Source organism: Strongylocentrotus purpuratus, unplaced genomic scaffold (assembly GCF_000002235.5).
Source record: "Strongylocentrotus purpuratus isolate Spur 01 unplaced genomic scaffold, Spur_5.0 spur5_scaffold_9, whole genome shotgun sequence".
Lineage (NCBI taxonomy): Eukaryota > Metazoa > Echinodermata > Echinoidea > Camarodonta > Strongylocentrotidae > Strongylocentrotus > Strongylocentrotus purpuratus.
The window spans coordinates 14,471,686-14,498,211 of record NW_022145615.1 but is presented as its reverse complement, the minus strand read 5'-3'; the positions used below and the strand labels follow the sequence as shown (position 1 = coordinate 14,498,211).

The 26,526-nt window shown below is 35.8% G+C and overlaps 1 protein-coding gene across 1 annotated transcript in view; it reads left to right on the top strand.

The window, feature by feature from the left end:
- The first annotated feature begins 4,813 nt into the window (after positions 1–4,813).
- LOC580296 (ADAMTS-like protein 1) overlaps positions 4,814–26,526 on the top strand; it is a 47,979-nt gene continuing 26,266 nt past the window's right edge. Inside the window, exon 1 of the mRNA XM_030977213.1 lies at positions 4,814–5,596. Coding sequence (XP_030833073.1) covers positions 5,431–5,596 — 166 coding nt within the window. The 5' untranslated portion in view covers positions 4,814–5,430. The remainder of the gene's footprint in view (positions 5,597–26,526) is intronic.

Below are 26,526 nucleotides of genomic sequence, written 5' to 3'. Positions count from 1 at the left end.
TTTATTCAATAGCGAGAAAATGTTTCTTTTGAATATTAGGGGCTCCATGTCAATGCAGTATAATTAACATATGAGTTTTAAATATTTCTATAAAGAAGTATTGCAAGTTTAAAAGACAATTTAAATTAGCATAAAAGGAATTTTCAAATGCCTTCAAAGTGCACGGTTATTGCTCTTATTCTTATTTATTACATTTCTATATGCTCGTTTAGGATATAAAATTGCTATGAAGCTAATTTTAGACCCCAAAATGTGTGAAATTTAGTCAATACAATCATAATAATTCAGCTCCACTTTCAAAAATATATGGTGACCATTAATTAATTGATTAATAAATAATAACAATACATGGGCCGGCTGGTTGAGTGTATTATATCCAACATGAAAAAGCCAACAAAAAGCCAACATCGGCATTGGCTGGAATAAAACGTATAAGATGCTATTTTGTTTTTTCATAGGCTGGTTCAAATTATTGAATATTTGTGGGTGCCACAAATATTAGAAATCATTATATTTATGGATATTTCAGCTGTCTCTCAACCAATTTTGATCAAATAAAGAAGATTTTGTCATTTAAATTGTATGCTCCTTCAAATTTGACACTCAGGTTTTCATTATCTCACCAAAAAATTATTTTGTATAGTACCCTCTGCAACAAAACTCAACTATCCTTTTAAAATAGGGCCCACACAGAACCCAAGTCGGAATTAGCTCCATGCAGGATTTAAAGTTATTCTTTATGTTGTTTTTATTCCTTAACCATCATCCCATAGAATATGAGATGAAGTTTGTTTAAATGATTTTATATTCTAGCTGGGCACAAATTATTTTTTTGATGATTGGTACACTTTAAGGCATTTTTTTAACTTATTTCAGATACGTGAAATGGTTATTTTTCATACTGAACTATGTCTGGTATGACACAGCTCACAAAACAGAAACCTGTTACTCTGGAGTCTGAGAAAGGATCATTCTGATAATATCTCTAACTAACCCAGCCCCCTTGCAATTGAGCTGGTGGGACAAATCATTATTGGTATCAATAGTTTACCTCTTAGGTGGGATATTATATTGAAGGCCCTTTCCACTAATTCTAACTGCACCAAGCCCACATACAGTTTTGGTAAGGGCCTAAAAACGACTTTTGCAAGATGTTTTCTCATTTTACTAGATAAAAAACAAGACACTGAAAATTCTTATTTGCTGTTAAGTGTAAGTTTTGTTTCCTCCTCATGAAGAACAGATGAGAGGTGACAAATAATTTATGTGCTTCGCCCATGCTCTTGACTTCACTCTTGTAATTGACACTTGTAAAACAGAAACTGAGGACCACCACAATATTCTACATATCTCTGTGTTGTGCTGCAAATCCTGGACAGACATTAGATGAATTATACTATAGCCTAAACTTGACATGTCCTCTTTTCAAATATTCATATTAAACTTCACCAGTAATCATGGATAGATCATCAACATATCTGGCCTAGGTAAATTTGCTTTGAGTAGAACATTAGGAGGACATATTCAACTAGTTTCATTCCAATTCCAGAAATAGAAATTACCTTTAAAGGTATACTTGTGTGACTTATCCTTTATTGCATACAGAACAGTGTTTTATCAATAGATGTGATATCATACCTATTTATGCATGTCATATTTCATCCACTGGTTGGAATGTTTAGTGCTTAGGAGTGGATCAGAGTTGGTTAGAGTGGAATGCATTGGTTTCTAGCTACCAAGGTAAATAGGCCTGTCCTCATCAGCTAGAGTTTGCCAAATGACCCACTATTTTCAGACTCGGGATATTATCCCGAAGCTCGAAATTGCATCTCACCAGACTGATACGCTCATCACAAACTAGCTCCGACGCGCGCAAATTAGCCTGCTATATATTTCCCAAATAGCAGGATATTTTGGAAACAAGACGCAAGATTTCTTGGGATATATTTCCTTGATCAAATATCCCGCTAATTGCAACTACGGGCTGTTGAAGACGCAAAATAACTGGTTAATTTGTGATCGGAATAGTTAAAATAGCGGGTTATTTGGCAAACTCAAGCTGATGAAAACAGGCCTAATGAAAACCAAATGTGTGCATGCTGGTGACAGCCTACTAATGAGCTATGCTTCCTAGCAACGTACCAGCCATGATAGAAAAAGTATGGTCTATATTACAGAGAGAGGCTTACTTGAGTGAGGAGGTATGATGGCTCAGTGGTCGAGCAGTGGTCTCGTAACCGAGAGGTCCAGGGTTCCAAACCAAGTTGATGCGCTTTAGTGCCATTTGGTAAGGCATTAATTCTCATTACCAAGTCCCTCAGAGAGGACTTAAAGTCGTGGGTCCTCGAGTTGATTACTTACAATCATACACATGATTTCTTAGCAGTCATATAAAACAATCAAACAAGCAAGTGAAAGATGGTCTCTTTTCTTGTGGACTTCACAGTAACCATGGGCATTTGAAGCCAGTTTTGAAGTACTAATCAGTGGTTTAGTTTTAAGAAAACACTTTAAGAAATAATTATGAATTGTTATCAGGTAAAAAGTATATGCTATAGTTAAGTGTAGGAAAACCACATTGAAAAAAACTATTGAAAACTTGCAGAAAAGCACCGAAATGGCCATTGTTGAAAGTAGACAATAACTCTGAAGGTGGGCAAATCTACAGAAAATGTAGCCCAAAATTATAACATTCCTGATAACACCAACAGAATGTGAAATTTGTACCCAAAGCAGTAAAAAATGAGGAATCGTCAACTTTTAGAAAATGTGAACGAGCGTGCATGTGAAATGTGTCAGATTACGATTCTTGGAACTTGTTTCCAGCAGGGAGTAGAGAGTCAGAAGAATGTTGCTAACACTGAACTCCACTTAACACGGTAGAGCTCCACTCAACACCTAGGGCTTACGTGTTTCCATTTACAAGATATCGTATGTTGGGAGCCAGGAGTCAGTGTGAATTAACATCTATCTTGCTCTCTGTGTAGATGATATAGGCAATATGTGAAAGAAGAAAAAATGTTTGGAATGTAAATGATTATTTGATGAACTTGTGTTTAACAAAATCATAAAGATTATTATTATTATTATTATTATTATTATTATTACTACTACTATTATTATTATCATAATCATTATAACAATCATTATTGTCATTATCATTATTAGTGGTATTGTATATTGAATTTTGATGATTATTATCATTTCTGCTATTAATAATAATATTATTTTATTTTTATTCACGAGAGTGTTTTGTAATAAAGTTTGTCGGTTGTTCAGAAATGGTAACAATAAAGTTTAACTGCTGGATAGGACTTTATTCAATAACAATGGTACTGATGAGAAGCTTCATCCACATATTCAGTAATAATAATAATAATAATAATACAAACGGTGCTTATAAAGCGCTTACCACCGAAGTCTCTAAACGCTATATGAATCTTAGGCTCATTCTACAAAATATGGTAAATATGATAAGATAATATAAGTAGTACAAGTATAGTATGCTGCCAAAATGGAGTTGCAGTTGCCCCTATGATGCTGGGCTATATGTTGGCATGAAACCATGGAGGTTGAAAAGATATGGAAAAAGAGGGGCCTTACAATGACCTTTGCCTTTTTATGTTGAATACTATTGGGTTTCAAATTTAGATGGGTCTTTAATTAGTGACAAGTGATTTTCCTTCAATGATGTCCTACATACATTCCTTGCTATGACATAGTAATAAAGAAGAGTACATGTGGAAGATGGATGTGAAGAAAGATAGCAATTTCTTGACATGGCTGGAGTTAACAAGGTACCATGGGAAATCAAGCAGGCTTTACCATATTGGTCCCTAGATCATCATTCACTTGAACAATGTATCCTTGTTGTACTCCTGACAGATATAACCTGAACCCTGGTTAGATCTAACAAACTTGTACCTTTGTTCTCTTGTTTTAGTCTGCTATAGAAGAAAACATCAACTAATTCAGAGACAGTTGTTCAATGCTAGTTTGCAGGCGCAGGACCTTTAGTCCTTACTAGCTCTTTACGATCATTGTCCTAGTCAAATAGTCGTAGCCATCTCTGTGGCACTGCTTGTGCCTGAAAAAATAAGCCTAAGCTCAAGGCTCCTCTATTTATCTACCCAAATGAAGTCTGTCCGCACAGACTATTCAAAGGCTTACTGGAACAGTCCCTCACAAAACTTGTCCTGGACACCCCTGTTTAGTATAATGAGTACAATCTGTATAGGGGGAGGGTGTGATTGGACAGATGACCTATGCTCAGTTCCTAAAAGGTTTGGAAAGAAAGAATTACTCTGGTGATAGAAGACTGTGATTGGCTGACATAAATGAATTATTCATTAGAAAGTGCAGACCTAGTAAAGTATAGAAATGGTCTTAAAGAGTATGTGAACATTGCACTTTGTACTCCATGTTTTTGAAAGAGATATTATTGAATAAACAGTGTTGGAAGAATTCCACTTGTATATAGGGGTACAAAGGTGCTTATTTGGTCTCCCACTTACTATATATGGCAGTTAGATAGACATTGCCAAATGTGTTCTTTCCTTGGCACAGTCACAAAGATATGATTTACATACATGGCAAGAGATTGAGTTTACTGAAATATATTCTGTATATTTGAACACCAGGTCCCATTTCTCACTTCAATTCAATTTTTTAGTTGTTTTGATTTCTCCTGTTTGTCCTAACCCAATGACTTGATATAAATATTGCCACCCAATTGAACACTTCTCACAATCCCAGTTGTCCAGTTCGATGAGAACTTTTGTGAGCTGCTAAATGTACTATTTATCTCCTTGGTCGTCGTCGGTTGAAAGCATCTTTGATTGTGAGTGTATGGTAGCTTGGCTTCATGCATGCAGCCAGGCTGTGGGTGATGTGAGAAGGCCAGTGAACCAGCCTGTATTGATATCAAGCTGAGTAGCGACTACTCTTCAAACGAGTTCCAGATTTGCACTGAGCCTTGTAAGAGCTATCCGAGTGGATGGCATCCCCCTCTCTCCCTTTCTCTCTCGCTGATGGTTGGTTGCTTTGGTAGAGAAGTCAGAACAAGCCATAGAGAGGACAGGGACAAGACTGAGTGTCACCACACCCTCTCATCAAAGGTGCATTAAAGGAACTTTATCAAGACTTGTTTGATTTGTACACCTGATTCACCTAATTGCATTTCAACTCAATCAAGTTTGAAAACAAAAGAGTGGAGAATGTGTCATTCTACAAGTACGTCCCAAACTTAATGACTTTGCTGCTGCATTCATTTATTGAGCTACATATGGGGCTTTCCTCCTTATTTTTAGGAGATGAGTGCTATGAACATGTGAATATTTCATTCCATGAATTGTCTCCTGTGAAAGATCCAGGTACTGCAGGAAGTTTGTTGTTGTACAAATATTAAGACTTGATAGAAGATACATCAGTATGGATGGGGCAATGCTGAGGACCGTTTGGAGAGGCGTATCTCTATGTTTGTGTCTGTACCTGGTATTGAATACAGCACACGTAGAAGCAAGTGAAAATAGACTATCGTTACCACGATGGATGAGAAATATGCTACCACAGTATAGATCACCTAAGCAACACAGAAGTAAGTTCTTGATCTATATTTTCTATTCTGTAATATTGAGAATCTAATCCTTTTACAACACAACACAGAAAATCATAGAAATAGTTTGAAGACATTCTGAAAGAATTTGGATAAATTGTATGAAAGTAATGAATGTTTGTAAGACAAGATCTCTCTATATAAATGCATTTTCACATTGACAAACTAGTCGGTTAACATTTGCTTGTCACTAATCCATCACAATGTCCTCTAAGCAACTTTCCTAAGGACTGCACTCAAGATATATGCCCCCTAAAAATTGAAAGAAATCCTCCTTTTCTATACAATTTTGAAGTCTTTGAGTCATCTGTGAATGGGAGCAAATGCGAGAGTTGTCTGACGATATATCACAGTGATATCCACAGAGTTTACGGTGATCTCATCATTCAAGAATTGTTAACTTCCTTATTGTTTGTCAGTTTTTGTTTAAATTTTCATCAATCACTTTATCTGATTTTCTGCTTTCATTGAACATGGGACCTGACTGTATAGAAAGCATCCATATAAATAAGCAGCCAGGGCAAGGGGACTGATTAACTACTGTGCTCTACCACTGAGCCATCTCAGCTCCCTTTAATCCTGGTAGGTCTAAATGTCATTTATATAACTAGCTCACTCCTTGTTGAAAACAAATTTACTATCATTCAACACATGTCTTTGTTTGCATTAGTAACTGTATGTACACATTGATATGACATTGACATAGCACTGTGTACAAGTATTGTAAGGGTATACATAACTGTCCTTCATGCATATGTGCTATGAACATGTTCAGTAGTGAAACTCCCAATAGGGGTAAATCCTTGTACTAGGAAGATAAAGATTTGTTCTTCTTTAAATCTTGGAAGTTTGGATTGCGCTCTTGTTGTTAGAAGGTTAAACATACGGTTGCTATTGAATGGTACCTGAATGAAATCATTGTTCTCCTTGTCGGTGGGATGAATGTGACTACATTGAGAAGGTGTTCTCCCCCAGACCCATTTCACACACTAAAACAAGTGAAAATTCAAACCAAGGTGAAAATCTCACGTTTTGCACCTGTTCACATTTTTGCACCTTTTCACACATGGTTTATGAAAACAAATGTTCTATCCCCCACAAAGGGAACAACAACTTACCATTGTTATTTCCTTTGAAAACAACAACAACAACACAAAGAATAGTGAGATTTGAATGACAATCTTAATTTTTCATTGGAAAATTGGTTTTTAAATTCGCTCTTTTTATCAGTGTTAATCTTTCTCTGTTATAATAAAAGAACAATGAACTGAAAAGTAATATAAACAAATATTGTACTTTTTACATATTATTATTAAGCCAATCATCATATAGCAGAATACGAAATCTTCTTCTTCTTCATCATCATCTTCATCTTATTAGTACTGTTGTCATTGTTGTCTGTTGTTATCATTATCATTAATCATGAGAGAAATCTCATAAAGAATCAGCTGATATGCCAATTAAACATTAAATTGTGGAAGATATATGAGTAAATGAGCGCTTGGTGTGTGGACACTACTAAATGATTGGAACTGCCTGACATGCTGGTTTTGGGGGCAGTAACAGAAAAGGCCCTATCACCTATCTGTTTACTGGTTCGAGGGACAGTAACTGTTTTAAGGGTTTTTTCTTCGCGTTTATGTGGGTAGTACGTTGCCCAGCAACTTTCAACATAACTTTGGAATGTTAGAATAACCAATGTTTTTTACTTATAGTGTAAATGCAGCTTCTGCTGCTGAATTCTTAACTTCAAACATAGACCAAGCACTTCACCTAACCCTAACCCTTAATTAACCCAAACCTGAACCTCAATTGCAACTCTAACCCTAATCCTACATCTTTGATGAACTCAAGCCCATAGCAATCATTGCCGGAGCAATGTAACATAGAACCATCATGACAATTTGAACCCAAACACAATGCACCAGAACTGTTTCTATCAAAAACAAGTTTCTTGTAGGTATATTTGTGTATATTATGTTCTATCCTGTTTATAAACAACTATCCAAGATTTCCTCTTTTGTACACAAGGCCCACCCCTGAGGAAGGTTTGCATACTTTATTGAAAGTCATTATATAAAGGAAGTTAGACTAGGGTTAATGTTTTCCTATTGGTTAACATGAATTACCTAGACCTTGCATCATGATTAACTAAATTTATATTTATTGTACTGTAATTGTGATTTACAAACACAGGTTTGAGAATCTTTCCAAGCATGAATAGGGCTTGTATGGATGCTGACCTTAAAAGAGCAGTTTCTAGCATTACAGATCAAATCTGCTCTATCAGTCTTGTTTCTATAGTTGCTTTTGCCGATTTTTCATTGGTTAAATCTCTAATGAAGGGATTCACAGATAGTTTTATTAATTATTTTAAGATTATTTCTAACTATGAAGAGATACATAAGTACATTGCACACTATTTATATTTGCAAGGATGGAATTTAGTGAAGATCTCAAAATTGGATAATTTATGATGTTTTATTTCATGTCAGCTGACACCCATTTAAGAAATCTGAACTGGTAGATCAGTTGTTTTGTACAGGATTAAATTAGACAAGTCGCTGCAAATGAAACCCCCCCCCCCAAAAAAAAAAAAAAAAATCACTTATTGTTTATCTTGTTCTTTTGTAGACCTAATATCTAATATGAAAAAAATGTCATGCTATTTATTTCTGCTCATTAACAGAACTCAATGAGCGCAAAGTCAATCACTAAAAATATGATTACATATTCTACTGCAGGTCATATTTATAGGAACTGCAGACTATTTACTCTAAAGCCTTGTAGTGCTTGAAATTGATGGTGCAAAAACATCTCTCAGATAGTCATGAGGTTGTGTTGTCTCATAGCTCTTTCGCCCTTTCAGACTGACAATTCTGTTGGGCTTGAAGATAGACTAAGTCCAGGTGAAAGAAACATTAGTAGACATACCTCACCTTTGATATTCATCTTGTTCAACAGTTTGACCGCTGCGTATTAAATACTCATTCAATTTTATTATTCAATCTGTCATGTGGATGAGAGACAGAGAGAGAAGCTTTAGAGTAAATAGGCTGCTGTACCTATAAATATGACGTGCAGTAGAATATGTAATCGTATTTTTAGTAAGAGAGAGAGAGAGAAAAAGAGAGAGAGAGAGAGAGAGAGGGAGGGAGGGGGTTGACAGGGTGTGAAAGAGAGAGAGAGAGGGGGGGGGGGGGGGGGAGGGAGAGGGAGAGAGAGAGAGAGAGAGAGAGAGAGAGGGAGAGACAATTTGAATGAATCACATACTACTAGTATAAAGCAAATATCAAGTGGTCTTGTCTTGTATAGGCATACATACCAGATATTTTCAAAATAAAACGATTTTTATGTGTGAGTTTATTAGCTTCACGGTTCAATTTTTATAAATAGAGAAAAGAAATTAAGTAAATTGTCTCCTTCACTGAAACCTGTGTCATGTTTTTTGTTGATTCGGTTCCATTGTCCGATTTTGATTAAATTTTTTGAAAAGTTACCACACTTGCTAAATATTTGTTACCAGCATGTTATATGGGAAAAATCAATTGATATGAATATTATCTCCTTATGAAAATGACATTCAAGATCAATATATTGTCATAAATATTAATCTTTCATTTGATAACAGTGTCACAGCTAGTCATAATGTGTGAACTATTAATAGTATAATAAATAAGTCATATTCCCTAGTTATAATCTATTGTATTCAAACTGATCTCCCTCTCTCAGTAAAACAATCTATATTTTACATTATGTGGATGTGAACATTGTTATTTTTTAGTCAGAATTTTTTTTGTAAGAATTTATTATTTATTCATCATATGTATGACACAACCTTTGTTATTTAAAAGGTATATGAAACAATTTACACTGACCCATATAGGAAATTATATTATAACATATGACAAGGTTTTACTGTCATTTCTTTTACAATTCATGATCTAATATCTATGAATGTGGACTATAGGATTATTGTAGTTGGCAACTTTAATATGCGCTATTGCCAATAATTCTTGCAGCTGCTTGTATTGTGCTTATTGCTTTTAGAGTTTAGACCTTTGAAGGATATATAAGCCTATACTATGTTTCTGTTTTTTTCCTCCAAACAACTGACTGTATTAAACTAGATAATATACAAGTAACTTTTTATTTTGAAATCCAATTTGAACTGATAGATTGTATACTTTTGAAAATGATTAACAAGCTGAAAGTTAATTCATTCACTTTCAAACAATGATGATGACCAAACATGTTTTTGTCTGTGCAGCGTGGAAATACAAGGAATAACAAATTATTATTAAAACATATTATGTCACCACAAGATATTGAAGAAAAACAAGAAGATGATGGTATATTAGTTTATCTCTTTTCAAATAAGATCAACCCATGCAAACATCTCTATGGGTGCGTTTATCATCTTTTGTCACTCAGAAACAGTGTTTCTATACATACATATCGAACCCCACTATAGGAACGTGATTTGCCGGATGTCACATTTATCAACTTATCACGATTCAAAATAAAGGCCTTGTCTCTGCGCAACTACTATACGCCGTTTGACCCAGGAAGCAGCGATTTGCTCCCGAGGTCAACTAGGGCACAGCACACGGCGCGGGCTATTTCTCTGAACCGGAAATTAGCCTGGGAAGGTCCGATATGTATGTGTGTTTATAAACAGCTTTGTGTTTATCATCTCTCAGAAAAGTGATTCTTGCTCATTCACACTTTCAAAACGCACCTTTTTTGGCATTTCAATATGCCCATATCTACAGACGATTGAAAACAGGATTGCGTTTATCACCATGCAAATTTGCCTGAAACACGTTTAAAAAAACGCCGATTGTAGGCCAGAAAAGGGATGATAAACGCACCCTAAGATACCTCAATGGAAGGGACCCAAGAGATTGACCTCATTCAGAATTAGTTATATTAGAATGAGATGATGGTATCCAGCCATGCTGGTTCATTTATTGCTCTCATTATAGTTGTGTATCAATGATAATTGCCAATTACTAGCTCACTATACTCCATCCTGCACACACCTTATATCAGATGAATAACAAGAAGTGATTAGATGGATGTCCTTCCTACTTGCTATGACAACATTAGTCATTTAGAATTGTCAAGATATTTGTATATTCATCCAGAATTTTAAACTTAGAGTGTAAATGAAAAAAAACAACAAGATATGTATTAACCATATATGTTTTTTTGCCATCCATGTTTGGAGAAGAAGTGAAAATATACAAAATAGGTACAAAAGTGTGAGATTTTTCCCTAGTTTACTTTGTAAAATTTGATTTGATTTGAAAAGGTATTTATCCCGAAACCATGTCATAGCTTAAGAGCTGAATTACAAGGAATGTATAGGCCTACATCATACATATAAATACAGAATGATATACGATGTGATTGATACAAGGTGATTTAACCAGCGCAGCTGAATATATCGTCGCTGTTTTCACGAAGTGACGGTAGTGAAAAAAAATTGCATTCACTTTGCGTTACGATTTTCCTCGCTACCGTCACTTCGTGAAAACAAGGACGATATATTGCATAAAAGCTGCGCTATATAAATTTATTATTATTATTATTATTATTATTATTATTTACATTCATATTTACAAAAATGGCTATATATACCGGTAACAAAAAAGGCAAAGCGATACACCCAGATGAAAAATAATAATAAGAGGGTTATATAACTTTTTATCTGTATAAGGCGCCACGGATTTATTCAACTGGCATTCGGAATGCATGTAGAATGCCCTATTCAGAATCTATTGTTCTGTTAATCCGCATTCCAGAATGTACCTAGAATGTACCTAGAATGCGGTACTTAACGACTTAATTGGCGCATTGTGGGTGCATTCTGGAATGCTCCATGAATAGGCCATCCAAACAAAGGCGAGATCGATCGGCAGCAACTACCTTCTTGATATTGCGTGCCGGAAGAGTTTCGATATAGAATGCACCATAAGAATTGATAGAAATCAACAGATATTTAATTGGTTTCGCTTCTGTCTCTCCCGCGATCGGTCGCTCTTTGCATTTCTCGAGCGCAGGTGATAATGGACTTACTTTGATTTCTTTCCGACGGCTTAATTTTTGTCATAAACTCCGGTAACATCAGCGATATTTAATTGTTTTCGCTTCTAGCTGTCTTTCTCTCACTATTTATTTCTCAAGCGTCGGTGATATTGTAATTGATTTTCTTTCTTTTCTTCAGCTTATTAAAGATGGTGAAAAGAGTAGAAGAAAGATTGAGAAAGAATGAAGACAGATTTATTATGACATTCCCGCCAGGCCGCCACAAATATGTCCTGAGTCGGCGCTCTCAGAACAAAGGCGCGTAACAGTGTCAAATATACGCGGTGTTTTGAAACGTTGGTGTTGATTGACACGATGCCTCATTAAAGATGGTAAAAAGAGTAGAAGAAAGATTGAGAAAAAAATGAAGAAAATATTTTGCATGAAAATGCGGATGAATCTGAATGATCAAAATGAGAGGAAGAAAGAGGATGCAAGAGATGGTGGGTGTTGAAAGATCGGAGGACTAATGAAATGATACATTTAGATAAAAAGCGAGAGTGGATATTTGTGGTGATTACCATCTTATTTTAAAACTTTTTGGGGGGCAGGGATGGGGAGGGGGGTCCGTCTTTTTTTTTTTTGGCCAGGGAGGAAGCAGCCTGGCCCCGTTGCCCCCCCCCCCTCCATGAGTCTGCGCATGAAGGAAAGCACATTCTTTAATGAAAACCTATGAAGTATGCTGTTTCATATAATCTTATTCCTAAACCGAGACAGACATAATTTTCTTTGTGGTCTGTACTTATGTTGCGTATCATTTTTTTTAATTTGTTACATCACTTACCTCATCTACCCTCTCTATTTTTTAAATTCCTTCTCTTATAAATAATGATTTGTGTGTGTGTGTGTGTGTGTGTGTTTTTTTTTCTTCAATTATAAATAAAATACGACTTACGGAATTTCATAAAATTGTAGAGGGTGTGCTTATTTATAAATAAAATAATGACAGATTTATTATGACATTCCCGCCACTACTATGTCGGCGCTCTCAGAATATAGACGCGTAACAATGTACGCGTGTTTTAAACTTTGGTGTTGATTGACATGACCCCTCATTTTAGATAAGAAGGAGACAGTGTTCATTCGAGATCTGGATTTATTATTATTATCGAGAGAGAGAGAGATTACAGGTGTAAATTGGCTGTGTGCCTATAACAATTCTAAAATGTTGGATTATGTTGTAATACACAAATGTTTTTGTCATCGGAAATAAGTGCTCCTCACCATTGACCACGGTTGCAACAACGACATTCAAATAATGACAGATTTATTATGACATTCCCTCCACATGTCGGCGCTTTCAGAACAGAGGCGTAACAATCGTAAATATCGCGGTCTGTTGGAACTTGTGTGTTGATTACAACATTTCCAAGATACAGTCATCAATCCAACTTTCTACTTCATTCGTGCCTTTTCATCGTACCCACAAAAAGATCAATAGACATATCAGAATCTCGATATTTAATTGCTTTCGCTTCTCTCTCTCTCTCTCTCTCATCACTGCCCCTATTCCGTTATCATGTTATCCTTGTTATAGATAAAAAGCGAGAGTGGATATTTGTGGTTACCATCTTATTTTTAAACTTTTTGGGGGGCAGGGATGGGGCGGTCCGTCTTTTTTTGGTGGCCAGGGAGGAAGCGGCCTGGCCCCGTTGCTCCCCCCCCCCTCCACGAGTCTGCGCATGAAGGAAAGCACATGCTTTAATGTAAACCTATGAAGTATGTTGTTTCGAATAATCTTATTCCCAAACCGAGACGGACATAATTTTGTTTGTGGTCTGTGCTTATATGTTGCGTATCATTTGTTTGTTTAGCGCACACTATCCTACCCCCCCCTTTTTTTTTCATCACCTCCCTCATCTTCCCTCTCTAATTTTTTAATTCTATCTCTTTTTTTCTTCTTCAATAATAAATAAAATATGACTTATATCATATTTCTCTACGGAATTTCATAAAAATTGTAGAGGGTGTGCTTATTCATTCCAAAACAAAAAAGAGAAGGTCATATATAGATCAGTAGAGAGTGGGGAGAGATGATAACTGAGTGAGAGGGGAATTGGAGAGAACGAGGGAAAGAAAGAGGATGCAAGAGATGGTGAATGTTGACATATGAGGTGGTGAAATCTGATTTTAGTCTTTTTTTTTATATATATGAGAAGTAAAAAGATTTCTTATTTCTTATTTCCAAGCTAAATAGTCCGTATGCTCTAATAATTTAACAATGTTATCTCACGCCAACATGGCATGTGGACAACAACATGACACGTGCGCAACAACCACATACCAATAATGACAGATTTTGACATTCCCGCCATAAGCATGTCGGCGCTCTCAGAACAAAGGCGCTTAACAATGTCAAATATACGCGCGTTTTAAACTTTGGTGTTGATTGACATGACGCCTCATATTAGATAAGAAGGAGACGGTGTTGATTCGAGATAGAGATGGATTTATTATTATCGAGAGAGAGAGAGAGAGAGAGAGAGAGAGAGATTAAAGGTATTGCAATCCTAAAATGTTGGATTATTTTGTAATACACAAATGTTTTTGTCATCGTAAATAATTGCTCCTCACCATTGACCAGTCGCAAAACGACATTCAAATAATGACAGGTTTATTATGACATTCCCGCCACATGTCGGCGCTCTCAGAACAGAGGCGACTTAACAATAAATATCGCAGTCTGTTCGAACTTGGGTGTTGATTACAACATTTCTAAGATACAGTCATCAATCCAACTTTCAAATCCCCACCAATCTTTCGTGGTCGGGGGAAGGAGGTGGGGAGGTGGGAGGTGGGGAGGTGGGGGGGGGGGGGGTAAGAGCATCATCCATTGATATTAGTTTGGTTCCTATCTCGTGAACTTAAATTGACAGTCGTAATGGATAACACTAGGTCTGAACCGTGAAACTACGAGACGTCCGGTAATCCCGGCCCCCCCACTCAGGTTTCAAAATGACCGCATGCGTGTTGCCAAAATGTCCTTTTCGTAACAAAAGAAAAAGGTCGAGCCGTATTGACTTTACACACCGGACTTTTGCTGAAAAGGGGGGGTGCGGAAAAAGGCTCGTATACAAAAGAAAAAGGTCGAGCCGTATTGACTTTACACACCGGACTTTTGCTGAAAAGGGGGGGTCGGTTGGAACACGCATATGCGTACCCTAAATAACACTGAGTGGGGGGGCCGGGCCGGTAATATGAATACATGTATCTAAAAATGGCACATAATATTAATAGCATAACAAAATATCGGCCTTTAGACTGATCCCGCACCGTAATGTGCCCCTATAAAGAAATACGGGGTTCTCGAGCGATTTCGGTTAGATCGCAAGTAATGGAAAATTTGGCGGTGCTTTCTACTTTCATTGCGCCTCATTCAGTCAATTTCGTGATTCTTTTTGTAAATATAAAAATGAAAGTTCAGACTTTTTTTTATTTCTAAAGATATAAGTAATGTTCATCAATACGAAAAATAAGGTCCGTTATTTTTTGAGGGAAATTGCCGTCTTATTTTGCTGAAGCTTCACGTCTTTCCTTTTCAATACACTCACGATACAAATTGCGTAAGATCGGTCGATACCTCCATTCATTCCCCCATTGTCTATGATTGTCGTGTGCTAAAGCTCGGCCGATTATCAACCGAGCCATAAATAATAGGCCTAAGCCTTCGTTTTACACGGGTTTTCGACACATTTTGTAACTATATTCTGACCAACATTATGCCATGATCTACACTAAATGCCCTTTCTTTTAAATGTGCAAATCAAATAAAGGACTATTTGGGGAACTTATGCATTTTGAAATGAACATTGTTTTATTCTCGAAAACAAAAATAATATTTACTTTGAATACTTTCGACTTTGTTTCTCATAATTAGAAATATTCATTTGTCGTGTGCCTTACCATATTACAATCTTACCACTATTGCCTAGATATATTTTATGGAATAAAATGACACACAAACCCCATTTATCAGGATAACCATTGAACAGCTAGACTTGTTTTGGTTATCCCTCGTGAGAATTCAATTTATTTGTCTTCGTCTCCATCTGTGTTCTCGTTCAACCTATCCTGTCAATAAAACTTTGTTAATCTTCGTTTCATGATCAGTTCTGTAGATGGCATGTATACATGAAATGATGATGATGATGATGATGATGGCGATGATGATGCTTACAATATTGTAATGGAATAGTAATGATAATAGACATTAATTTCTTCATCTTGCACTCGCTTTTCTTTATTGCCAGAAAACTTGTTTTTTTTTATGTTGCCTTGCTTTTTTCCCCCCTTTAACAATGGTAGCATATTTGCCCAGGAAAATTCTCATATTCGTGGCTATACCTATAACTCAAACCTGCTCTAAAATGGTTACATGCCCTCGTAAAGGTACATAAAGAGTGGTTGTTTGTATTGTCATGTAGCTTGACCTACGTTTGGGCCTACATCCTCTTCTTTCAACACGGTAATCTTCCAGAGTAGTTACACCTTTACATTGATTTCGTTTGTTCCTCTTATTGTGGGATCCGGTCCAGGCAGCTGAGATAAGCGTTTCATAATAGAGGAGATCCATACATGAATGATTCGCTAAACTGATCAAGTTGATAACATGAAAACTGTATTGTCAGAGTTCCGACACTGGTAATTACAGGGGAGAAGAATTACCAAGTCAGGGGTCGGTTATTTAATGGCTGTTTTCACAACCCGCAAAGGCCTTTGTTTTGTTATCTGATCTTGTTTATCGGATCGTTTTTCAAACTTTTATGAATGTTTTCCCCTGATTTGTTTTGCTTTCCTTTAAAGCAAATTTCCACCACAGGGTTGGATTGCCCATTTATTTTAATTAAGTACAATTTATAAATGCCAAGTCTCAGATGTTTCATATTCCATTCAATCTTTCGGGGAAGGGGGGGGGGTGGAGCATCGTCCATCGATATTTTTTGGTTTCCTAGGAACCAGTCGTAATGGAAGTCGATGTTAATACAGAATAATTATGATGTTCCCACTGAGTAAAATACGTCCTTTGCCTCCACCGTTAAATCTTTTCCCTTGCATTTATTGAACGGGTAGTGTAATTTACTTGACACGCAGTTGATTTGAACGAAAGCAAAATGGCAACAACAACAAAAGAGAGAGAAAGAGATTGATGATAGTTTGACCAAGTTTAAAGAATTTGAAAATACAAACAATTTATTTTATATAAATGTAATCTTTTTCGAGCGGGAAAATACTTGTATTAGAACTCGTTCGTAGCGTCAAAATTCATTTTACCGGGGAAGAAATAAAGGGGCCGCAACTTTTTTATGGGAAAATGGAAACGTAATACCAAGATAATTTTTTCCTTCAATTAGGAAACAACGTGTTTCCGTTGTTATCAACTTCAGAAAATCAGAAGTTGAGAGAACGAATGTTATACCTTGTTTAAAAAGATAAATAAAAATAGCTCTTACTCCTTCTAAAAGTGCTCCGCGCTGTCTATATAAACTGATACTTATTCACATTCCAACACTATGTCGGCAGAAATTTGAAAAGACAAACATGTTATTTTATATAAATGTAATCTTTTTCGAGCGGGAAAATACTTGTATTAGAACTCGTTCGTAGCGTCAAAATTCATTTTACCGGGGAAGAAATAAAGCGGCCGCAACTTTTTTATGGGAAAATGGAAACGTAATACCAAGATAATTTTTTGCTTCAATTAGGAGACAACGTGTTTCCGCTGTTATCAACTTCAGAAAATCAGAAGTTGAGAGAACGAATGTTATACCTTGTTTAAAAAGATAAATAAAAATAGCTCTTACTCCTTCTAAAAGTGCTCCGCGCTGTCTATATAAACTGATACTTATATATATTCCAACACTATGTCGGCAGAAATTTGAAAAGACAAACAAGTTATTTTATATAAATGTAATCTTTTTCGAGCGGGAAAATACTTGTATTAGAACTCGTTCGTAGCGTCAAAATTCATTTTACCGGGGAAGAAATAAAGCGGCCGCAACTTTTTTATGGGAAAATGGAAACGTAATACCAAAATAATTTTTTCCTTCAATTAGGAGACATCGTGTTTCAGCTGTTATCAACTTCAGAAAATCAGAAGTTGAGAGAACGAATGTTATACCTTGTTTAAAAAGATAAATATAAATAGCTCTTACTCCTTCTAAAAGTGCTCCGCGCTGTCTATATTCCAACACTATGTCGGCAGAAATTTGAACAGACAAACAAGTTATTTTATATAAATGTAATCTTTTTCGAGCGGGAAAATACTTGTATTAGAACTCGTTCGTAGCGTCAAAATTCATTTTACCGGGGAAGAAATAAAGCGGCCGCAACTTTTTTATGGGAAAATGGAAACGTAATACAAAGATAATTTTTTCCTTCAATTAGGAGACAACGTGTTTCCGTTGTTATCAATTTCAGAAAATCAGAAGTTGAGAGAACGAATGTTATACCTTGTTTAAAAAGATAAATAAAAATAGCTCTTACTCCTTCTAAAAGTGCTCCGCGCTGTCTATATAAATATGATACTTATTCATATTCCAACACTATGTCGGCAGAAATTTGAAAACACAAACAATTTATTTTATATAAATGCAATCTTTTTTCGAGCAGGAAAATACTTGTATTAAAACAAGCTCGTAGCGTCAAAATTCATTTTAACGGTTAAGAAATAAAGCGATCGTAACTTTTTTTTTATTGGAAAATGGAAACGTAATTCCAAGATATTAATTCCAAGATATTTTTTCCCTTCAATTAGGAGACAACGTATTTCCGCTGTTATCAACTTCAGAAAATCAGAAGTTGAGAGAACGAATGTTATAGCCTGTTGTGCGCCGCGCTGTAGTCACTTTGGCAGGCATTTGAAATCACGCAATTCTGATTAATCGCCAGCGTCTCGGGCATGCTTTTTAATCGCCCAATTCTCAAAAAGTCGATGCGATTTGGGCCTTTTGTCTAGAGAACAAAGGCGCATTCCAGAATGCATTCCAGAATGTGCGCATTCTGGAATGCCCCTTTGTTCTCTAGACAATAGGCGCAGGTCGCATCGATTTTTTGAGAATGTGGCTAGAATGGGGTCATTCCAGATACATTCCAGAAAGATTAACAAGGACATTCCGAATGCATTCCGAATGCCAGTTGAATAAATCCGTGGCGCCTAAGCATGTAAAAAAAGAACGGAGTAGAGAGAAATTACAGAGCTGAAACTGAGGTAGAGTACTACTTGGTAGAAATACTATGCTGCATACGTCATGCTGCTTGTTCAAACGGACATTGGTTTTGCCAATTGATTAAGAGTGACATAGGCTATTAAATCCACATTGGAAGTCACTTCTTATCTTGTATGATCATAAATGGCAACCTATGGAGTTAATGGATTCCAGACACAGGTCAGTTGTTAGCAATGTTTCAATGTGATGATTTAATTTACTCTGATGTATTGATTTGAATTAAAAATTTAATACTTTCATTACAAGACAATGTAGCTTAAAGGTTGTATGCATGCTGCCAACATTTTTAGAGGTAGTGAAATGAGCAGAAAAAATAAAAAACTGAGTACATTCACTTTCATGGTGAACTAGAGAAAGACGATGATTTTGACCATTTCTGTCTCTTCGCATTTTTCTAAGTGAGGATATCTATAGTTAAACACAGAAAAATACTTAAGCATATATGTCATGTCTGAGACACTGGAGTGGTAGAGGGCTTATGAAGCACACCTATACCACAGAAAATGGAGACACCATAGTGGTAGGGGGTCAAGGAAGCACCCCTGTACCGCTTAGGCGTACTTGTAGGATTGAGACACATGTAGCTTTTTTCAGAAGCACCACAGAGGATGGAGACACATATAACGATAGGGGGTTGTATAGGAAACCTTGTACTACTAAGGCATACATGGAGGTTTGAGACACAGAAGTGACAGGAGCTTACGAATTAGCAGCACTGTACCACTGAGGATAGAGAAATAAGAGTGATAGTTGCTGTATAAGTACCAATCAAATACAAATCTCCAGTGAAGTGTTCTACAAATGATACAAATAGTTGTACTTGTTACTGTTGTTGTTGTTGATTGGTATCTTAAATCTTCATCTTATTCTCATGTATGGCACAGAACACAATGAAACTTGTTTCCCTCCACACCCCTCCACGTAGATCTTCAGAGTGAGTTTTGCCAGTAATTAAACCAAGAAAATTATCACTATTTCAAGATGTATCCAATTTAATAAGTAACTTATATTGTTGTTGAGAAATTAATGTAAATCATGTATCTTGAACACGTGCCTAGAATGTCATTGCAACAATTCATGAATCACATTAATTTTCCTCCATGGCCCACATCTAAATGATCTCATAGTCCATCTTGTATAGACCTACACAGAGACTTGTTTGGCAGAAGTATCATGCGGGAAGGCCTGAACAATGATCTTATCTTGAAGCCCCTGTATGTTTCTTTCTGTTTTGTGTTGGCAATTCTTTTACAGAGCAGAAACGATTGTTGTAAGGTTTTCAAGCACTTATTTCATTCTTTTATGATTTTTTTCCGATTTTGTTTTAGTAGTTGATCATTGGAAGTTCTAACTTCTCTTAAAACTGTATTATTTCTAACAAACCCCTTCCATGTTATATGATTAATGACAGGGTAGTGTTAAAAGGACACTTGGTATGTTAATTGGCAATGGATAATGTTCCATGTAATAGTGATTGATTGATTGATTGATTGATTTTTATTCGACAAGCTTCCAACATACAACAATATACAATAATAACAGATAAAAAATAAGTCAGCTTGAACAGGATAACCCACGAAAGCTCGAGAGCTTATTTCCAGTGGGGTCCTTTACAGACATGTATAAAATTAATAAGTTAAAATAGTAATATTTACAGACAGATAAGAAAATTAAAAGAACTACTTATTAAAGATAATAATAATAATAACATTAAACAGATGATAGAAATTATATTAAGTACAAGAAGAAAAAGAAGGAGAAGAAGAAAAAGAGGAGAAGGAAGAAGAGGAAAATAATGATGAATTTGTAGAATTTCTATAACGTACAAAAACATAAGTGTATACAACATGAAAAAGTATGAACCGACAGAAGAATAAAAAAAAGTCTAATAGACTGCAAACAGTGTGCAGAAAAAGAATACCTAGTAATTCATCACATCTTTATTCATGCATTTCAATTCTTACTTTGTAGTGAATATACTCAATGCTTTAGAAGTCAAACATAGTTTTCCTGTGCATTGACTCTATTGAGTTTTGCAATTTCATGCAGGCTTGAACCGGTAGAGGCTTACGATATATGTATCTGCATATTTGTTTGTCTTAAAGGCATCGTTTAACAATGTTAAATCTGAGATGAACGGCCCTACGTGTTATCAGTGTCTGTGATATGGTGTAATATTGAAGCCTTAACAAAAATTGCACTTCAAACTGATCAAGAAGTGCCTCAAAAGAGTAAAACTCCTTGAGTTCCCTAAATAGACTGGAGTGTTATGAAAACCGTTTGGAAAACACAAAATTTGGTTTTGATTTCCAATCATAAATATCTTGATAATAATACAGGTGGTCGGCTTGTAAAAGTTATGGGGTTCCTGACTGACCTAAAGGTTTATAATTATCATTGCAGTATGAGCTAAATCCAGGATTTTGTTTCAGAATCTGAGACAAAGTTACAGGATCCCTTTAAAAAGAAAAAAAATATACATGTAAGGTCTAGTTGACAGAAGTATGTGCTGGATAAAGTGTAGATGGCATTACACGTCTTAAATGAGTACTGAGGCAGAAGATAAATTAAAGGCAGTCGGTATTAGACATTGCTTATCATTTTAAATGGCTTTTAATTATTCAATGATTGCTGTATTTATAAATACAAATGTATTATTATACTAATGTTCTCAATTTTTAAGTGAATTATTTCAGCAGATACCAAGATATTTTATAATTGAAAAAGAGACTGTTTGAAGTTAATAATAGCTTTACTTTTGTTGCTGTCGGTCTGTTGAAAAATATTGATTACCGGTACCTGATTGAAAAAAAATTCTCCTGAAGTCTTCTTCCTGTAAACGTGCTTCACATTTTAATATGTGTGCTTTAATGTGCAAATTAGTGAGTACATGCAGCTACTTTATTTCCGTCAAGGCATGCCATTCATGTGCACAGATTTATAAAAACCACAGCAGTAAATACTGCATCAAATATAAACAATCTTTGTTGAATACACAAAACTCAAAGCTAGGCTAACTTTATGAAGAAGAAACTTCTGATTCCCTTTTTTTTTCTTCTTCTTCAGTAAAGTTTTTTTTCTCAATCTAATAGTGACAACTAAATTTGATGAACGGGTAAGCTTTACAAATATAACTCCTTTGTGGGAAGTAATTGAATTATCTTGTAATACATGTCAAGACCCGTTCCATACAATAACCCCATTCCAGACGTCAAACTAATGTAGAAACACTTTTGAATACCGGCATGGTCTAACATTACTAGGGAGCGTAATAGGATTTAAACATGACATGTTGAAATCTCTGTCTTCATTGTGGTAAATATTGTGTGTCATGAAGCATGTCAATTGTCTATTAACCTCAGCTGTCAGTTAACTGTCGACCTGTTCACATTTATAAAGACTACATATTTACCAACTCGTTTGCAACACTCATCATGAAATATAAGAGGAAAATGGGTCTTCATGCAAGATGATAAAGCATGTTCTGGCATTTTTGTATGATCTAGTTTGTTTCATTGTACACTGATTACCTCTATATCATCTGTTTGGGGCTAGAAGGGGATTTACTCTTATACTTTAACACAGATTAAATTATTGCCCTTCTCGCTTTAAAGAAGATAATATTGATAGACCATTAGAAGTTTGAAAGTTGTTTCTCTGGTGCTCTTTGGTCAATCTGTAAGGATCAGTAAGGATTCTATTTACACCTTGCTCTAAAGCCTGACGCACACTACACGATCTGACTACGATCCAATTTTGAAAGAATATGTGATAGCATGTAATATGAATATGCAAACAAGTATTAATGATGGAGGACCTCAAAAGTCCTATGATCAATAAAATCTAAGTTTCAAGGTATTTCATGCTTCTTTAGAGAGAGAGAGAGGTAGGGGGGAGGGGGGGGGGGAGCTGAATCAACTCTCATAGTGATATCAGACCAATAGTGTGATTATCTATGATTTGAAGCCGATTCAGCTTTTATTCTGACTAGAAGAATTAAAAGCTCTAAAATACGGGTTGTTAATATTCTTATCATTATTTAGAACCTAAATGAGGAGGATAGTGATTTAAATTTCCATGTCAAATATAACCGCCCTTCTTAGGGTCACTAGTGTATTTCATGCCAGCAGTTGTGACCAATCAGAGGCCTATAATCTTTATATGCAGTATATAATAGGACCTAGACTGGACCATCTTTGATAATATGAATAGGGTATAGGTTCACCATAAGAAGTAATTCACACTAACAAGTATAAAAGACATATGTTTTATGTCATTTAGTATCCAGCCGTTGAAGGAACAATCACTTGCATTTTTTCTGTGCTACACATTGCATCAGGGAAATGTTGGCTACATGATATTTTCCTTGGGGGAAAAGTAAGTTACTGTAGTTATATACAATGTTTGGTAGGAGTTAAGTAGGATAAAATAGTTCAAATATTTGGAGAGTGAAAATGAAACGATGTCATGCAATACTCTGACAGGTTTTTAAATCATAAAGCTTCAGGAACTCTCTTTAATAACACAGAGGAGTGTAAATCCACTGTTTTAGGTGTCAAAAATGGTGGTCATTTCCTTTAGAAGTGAGTCTACTCCAATTGCAGTGGACTACACTCTAATTAAAGTTTCATCTACTCTAAACTCTTTATAAGGCAAAATAAAAGAAGTGTTGTCTGGAGAAGATATGAAAGTATTTTAATTACCTTGAAGACTTACCCCTTATAGGAAGTAGAGTACTTGAAGGAAAATCTGTGCCATGATAGTCTTTGGGTCACCCACCTCTCTCTCATCTGTCTCTCTCTGTCTCTCTGTCTTTGTGTCTCTCTCCTCACGCCCTTGTCTCTCTTTCTCTCTCTTTCCTCTCTCTCTCTCTCTCTCTCTCTCTCTCTCTGTCTGTATCTACCTCCCCCTCCTTCCCTTTCCCTCCACCCTCTGTCACTCTCTGTCTCTCTCTCCCCTTCTCTCTCTGTTCTCTCTCTCTCCCTCACCCCCTTCCCCTTCCCTCCACCCCTTCTCTTGAGACAAGAGAATGATTGCAGCCTTGATGGATGCTCCCAATGCTAGTTATTCCTGTTATGTAGACTATGCCCGTCCTTACACCACTAGAGACCATCAAACATGCAACAGCATATGTTCAATATGTGCTACAGGGTTTAGACCCAATTTGTAGCTCTTATTTTGGACTTGTTCATAATTCAAATCCAGTCTTGTCGTAGTATCGAGTTTGTTTTGGGACATGTTTTATAATGCCAGTTATAGTCATATGGTAGGGATTTGTTTGCTGTTACAGTATGAGCTCGGGCAAACACATGTCTGTTAGAAATTGAGGAGTTGCTTGGATGATGAGGGTAGGTCATAGAAAGGTCATTTGTAAGAAAGACAGATGGCATGAGAACAGGTCATTATTTTGAATGAATGAATTACTACAGATGCAACGAGATTGCCCGCGCCTCATATGTTTAACCATTCAATGAAGAATAGTTCATCTAAACAATTAATGAAGTACGAGAACTTTGTACCAGCCATAAGGGTTAATGTATGATTTACTTCATTGATATGTTCCAATGAAAGAGTATCATAATTGAACACAAATGCATGACATTTTACAAACCTGAAACTTTTTTTTTGGGGGGGGGGGGGGGAAGATTCTTGCATTTATAATTTGGTAAGTTTCTGGTTTTGCAGTATACTAATTTGACACAGGATAGGAATACATAAGATAGGTTGACAAATGAAACTACAGATAAAACTGGGTCCAAGTAACATTTGTCTTCACCTTCAGTTCAGGACCTTCTAATCAGGGCAGGAGCTAGTATACCAGAGTTGGAATGCTATCTCTGAATAGCAAGAACCCAGATACGGTAGATGATATATGTAGAAATATATGATTGGTAATTTGTTTGATCTGTCTTTTCTTCACCCGACCCGGTTGTTGTTCACTTGCTAGTAATATATTTTTTGGCTATTTTCTCTATATTTTACGATATTTCCTAGAAAATTTGACTATTTTCTTCTTGAAAAAAGTAGAAAATAGAAAAAAAAAAAAAAAAAATTTAGGCTGAGGACTTTAGAACAAAAGATACATTAAAAAATTTGTTTTTAAATAGTAAAAATATATATATATATTTTGTTTGCTTTTTTAACAATTATTTTTTTTCATTTATATTTTGTTAGTACTATATTTTTGACTAGTTTTAGACTATTTTATTTTGACGAGAGCAGTTACTACTGAATCCTCTTACTGGTTGGTTCATGTGACAACAATTTAAAAAGCATTTTTTGAAAGTTTAAAAAAAAATGTGATTGAGACTTACAGCCTTTCCAACCTGAGGTCCAGTCTGGATTGGTTAAGTCTGACGTGTAGAAAGGTGATGATAGTGTTATCACTATTCTTGCCTCGATGATTAGTGTCTCAAGGTATCTTCCTCCTACTCCTCATCATCTAATAGATACCATCATAGTATCAAGGATCATCCCATACATTCCTACTCACACCAGTATTTGATTAGCTAGGATTCCAGTCCCTGTTCTAACTTAGAGACAGATCAGTGTGATCTATTAGCTTTAATCATTTAATGATATTGGTCCTCCTGGTGATAACAAAATATTCAAAAAATGCTAAAGAAACGTAACTAATTATTGATATGGTTTGAATTGATGACATACTGCTTTCACAATGTTTTAAGGTGAGATATGTTTCCATTCCTAAATGATTTCTTTATTAGCTTCATTGTAAATTTGTGTAAGCGATGGAAATTGTAACCATGAGTTCATTTATGATTATAATACCCTCTATGTTTTTATTATAGAATTAAACAGCATCACAGAGTATAGTACTACTCCTAAGCATATTGAAACAGTGCCCAGTAGTCCAAATCCTAAGCTATATTATGATTGTATCAGCGCAGTGCTGTACTGTAGTGTCTTAATGTTGAACCCTGCCAGCTAGGGGTAGAAGCATTTCAAGATTGTGATGATGCAAGACCCATTCAGGGATACTGAGCTGAGATGAAAAATGGTCTAAGTTTTGCTAGGTCATGTTCATAGTTTTTCTCACAGTCTTATAAATTGATTTTCATCTCTTCCTTGTAACAAGCTATGCTGTGTTTGGAAGTTTGCTACATGTCACTAACATTACATTCTAGATATTTCATGCTTAGACCTGGTTAAAACTAAAATGAATTGCAACCGATGTTAAATGGATCTGTAATGAACATTCATTTGATCCACATGGAGAAAGAGAAAGTTATCCCATCTGGTTTGTGAGAATTATTTTGCTCAAAGATGTGTTTCTAATTCTAAATGATGAGCATATACTCCCACATACTTAGATGATCCTGAGAAAGAGGGGATGAGGGATGGTAAAGCACTCTCTGGATGTCATCATGATGATGATCATCATCTATCAACATAACAACAGCCGTGCCCACTTGATAGCAGATTGACACTCATTTCTTGCTTCCTCATGGGTGTGAAACTGATGATTGTTAGAATGAATCTCTTGTTAGGTGATGGGACTCTCACTTACATACCAGTATCAGGCAAAACATTTAACACGACATGAAAACTGAAATAGTGCCTTGTCAATGTTTG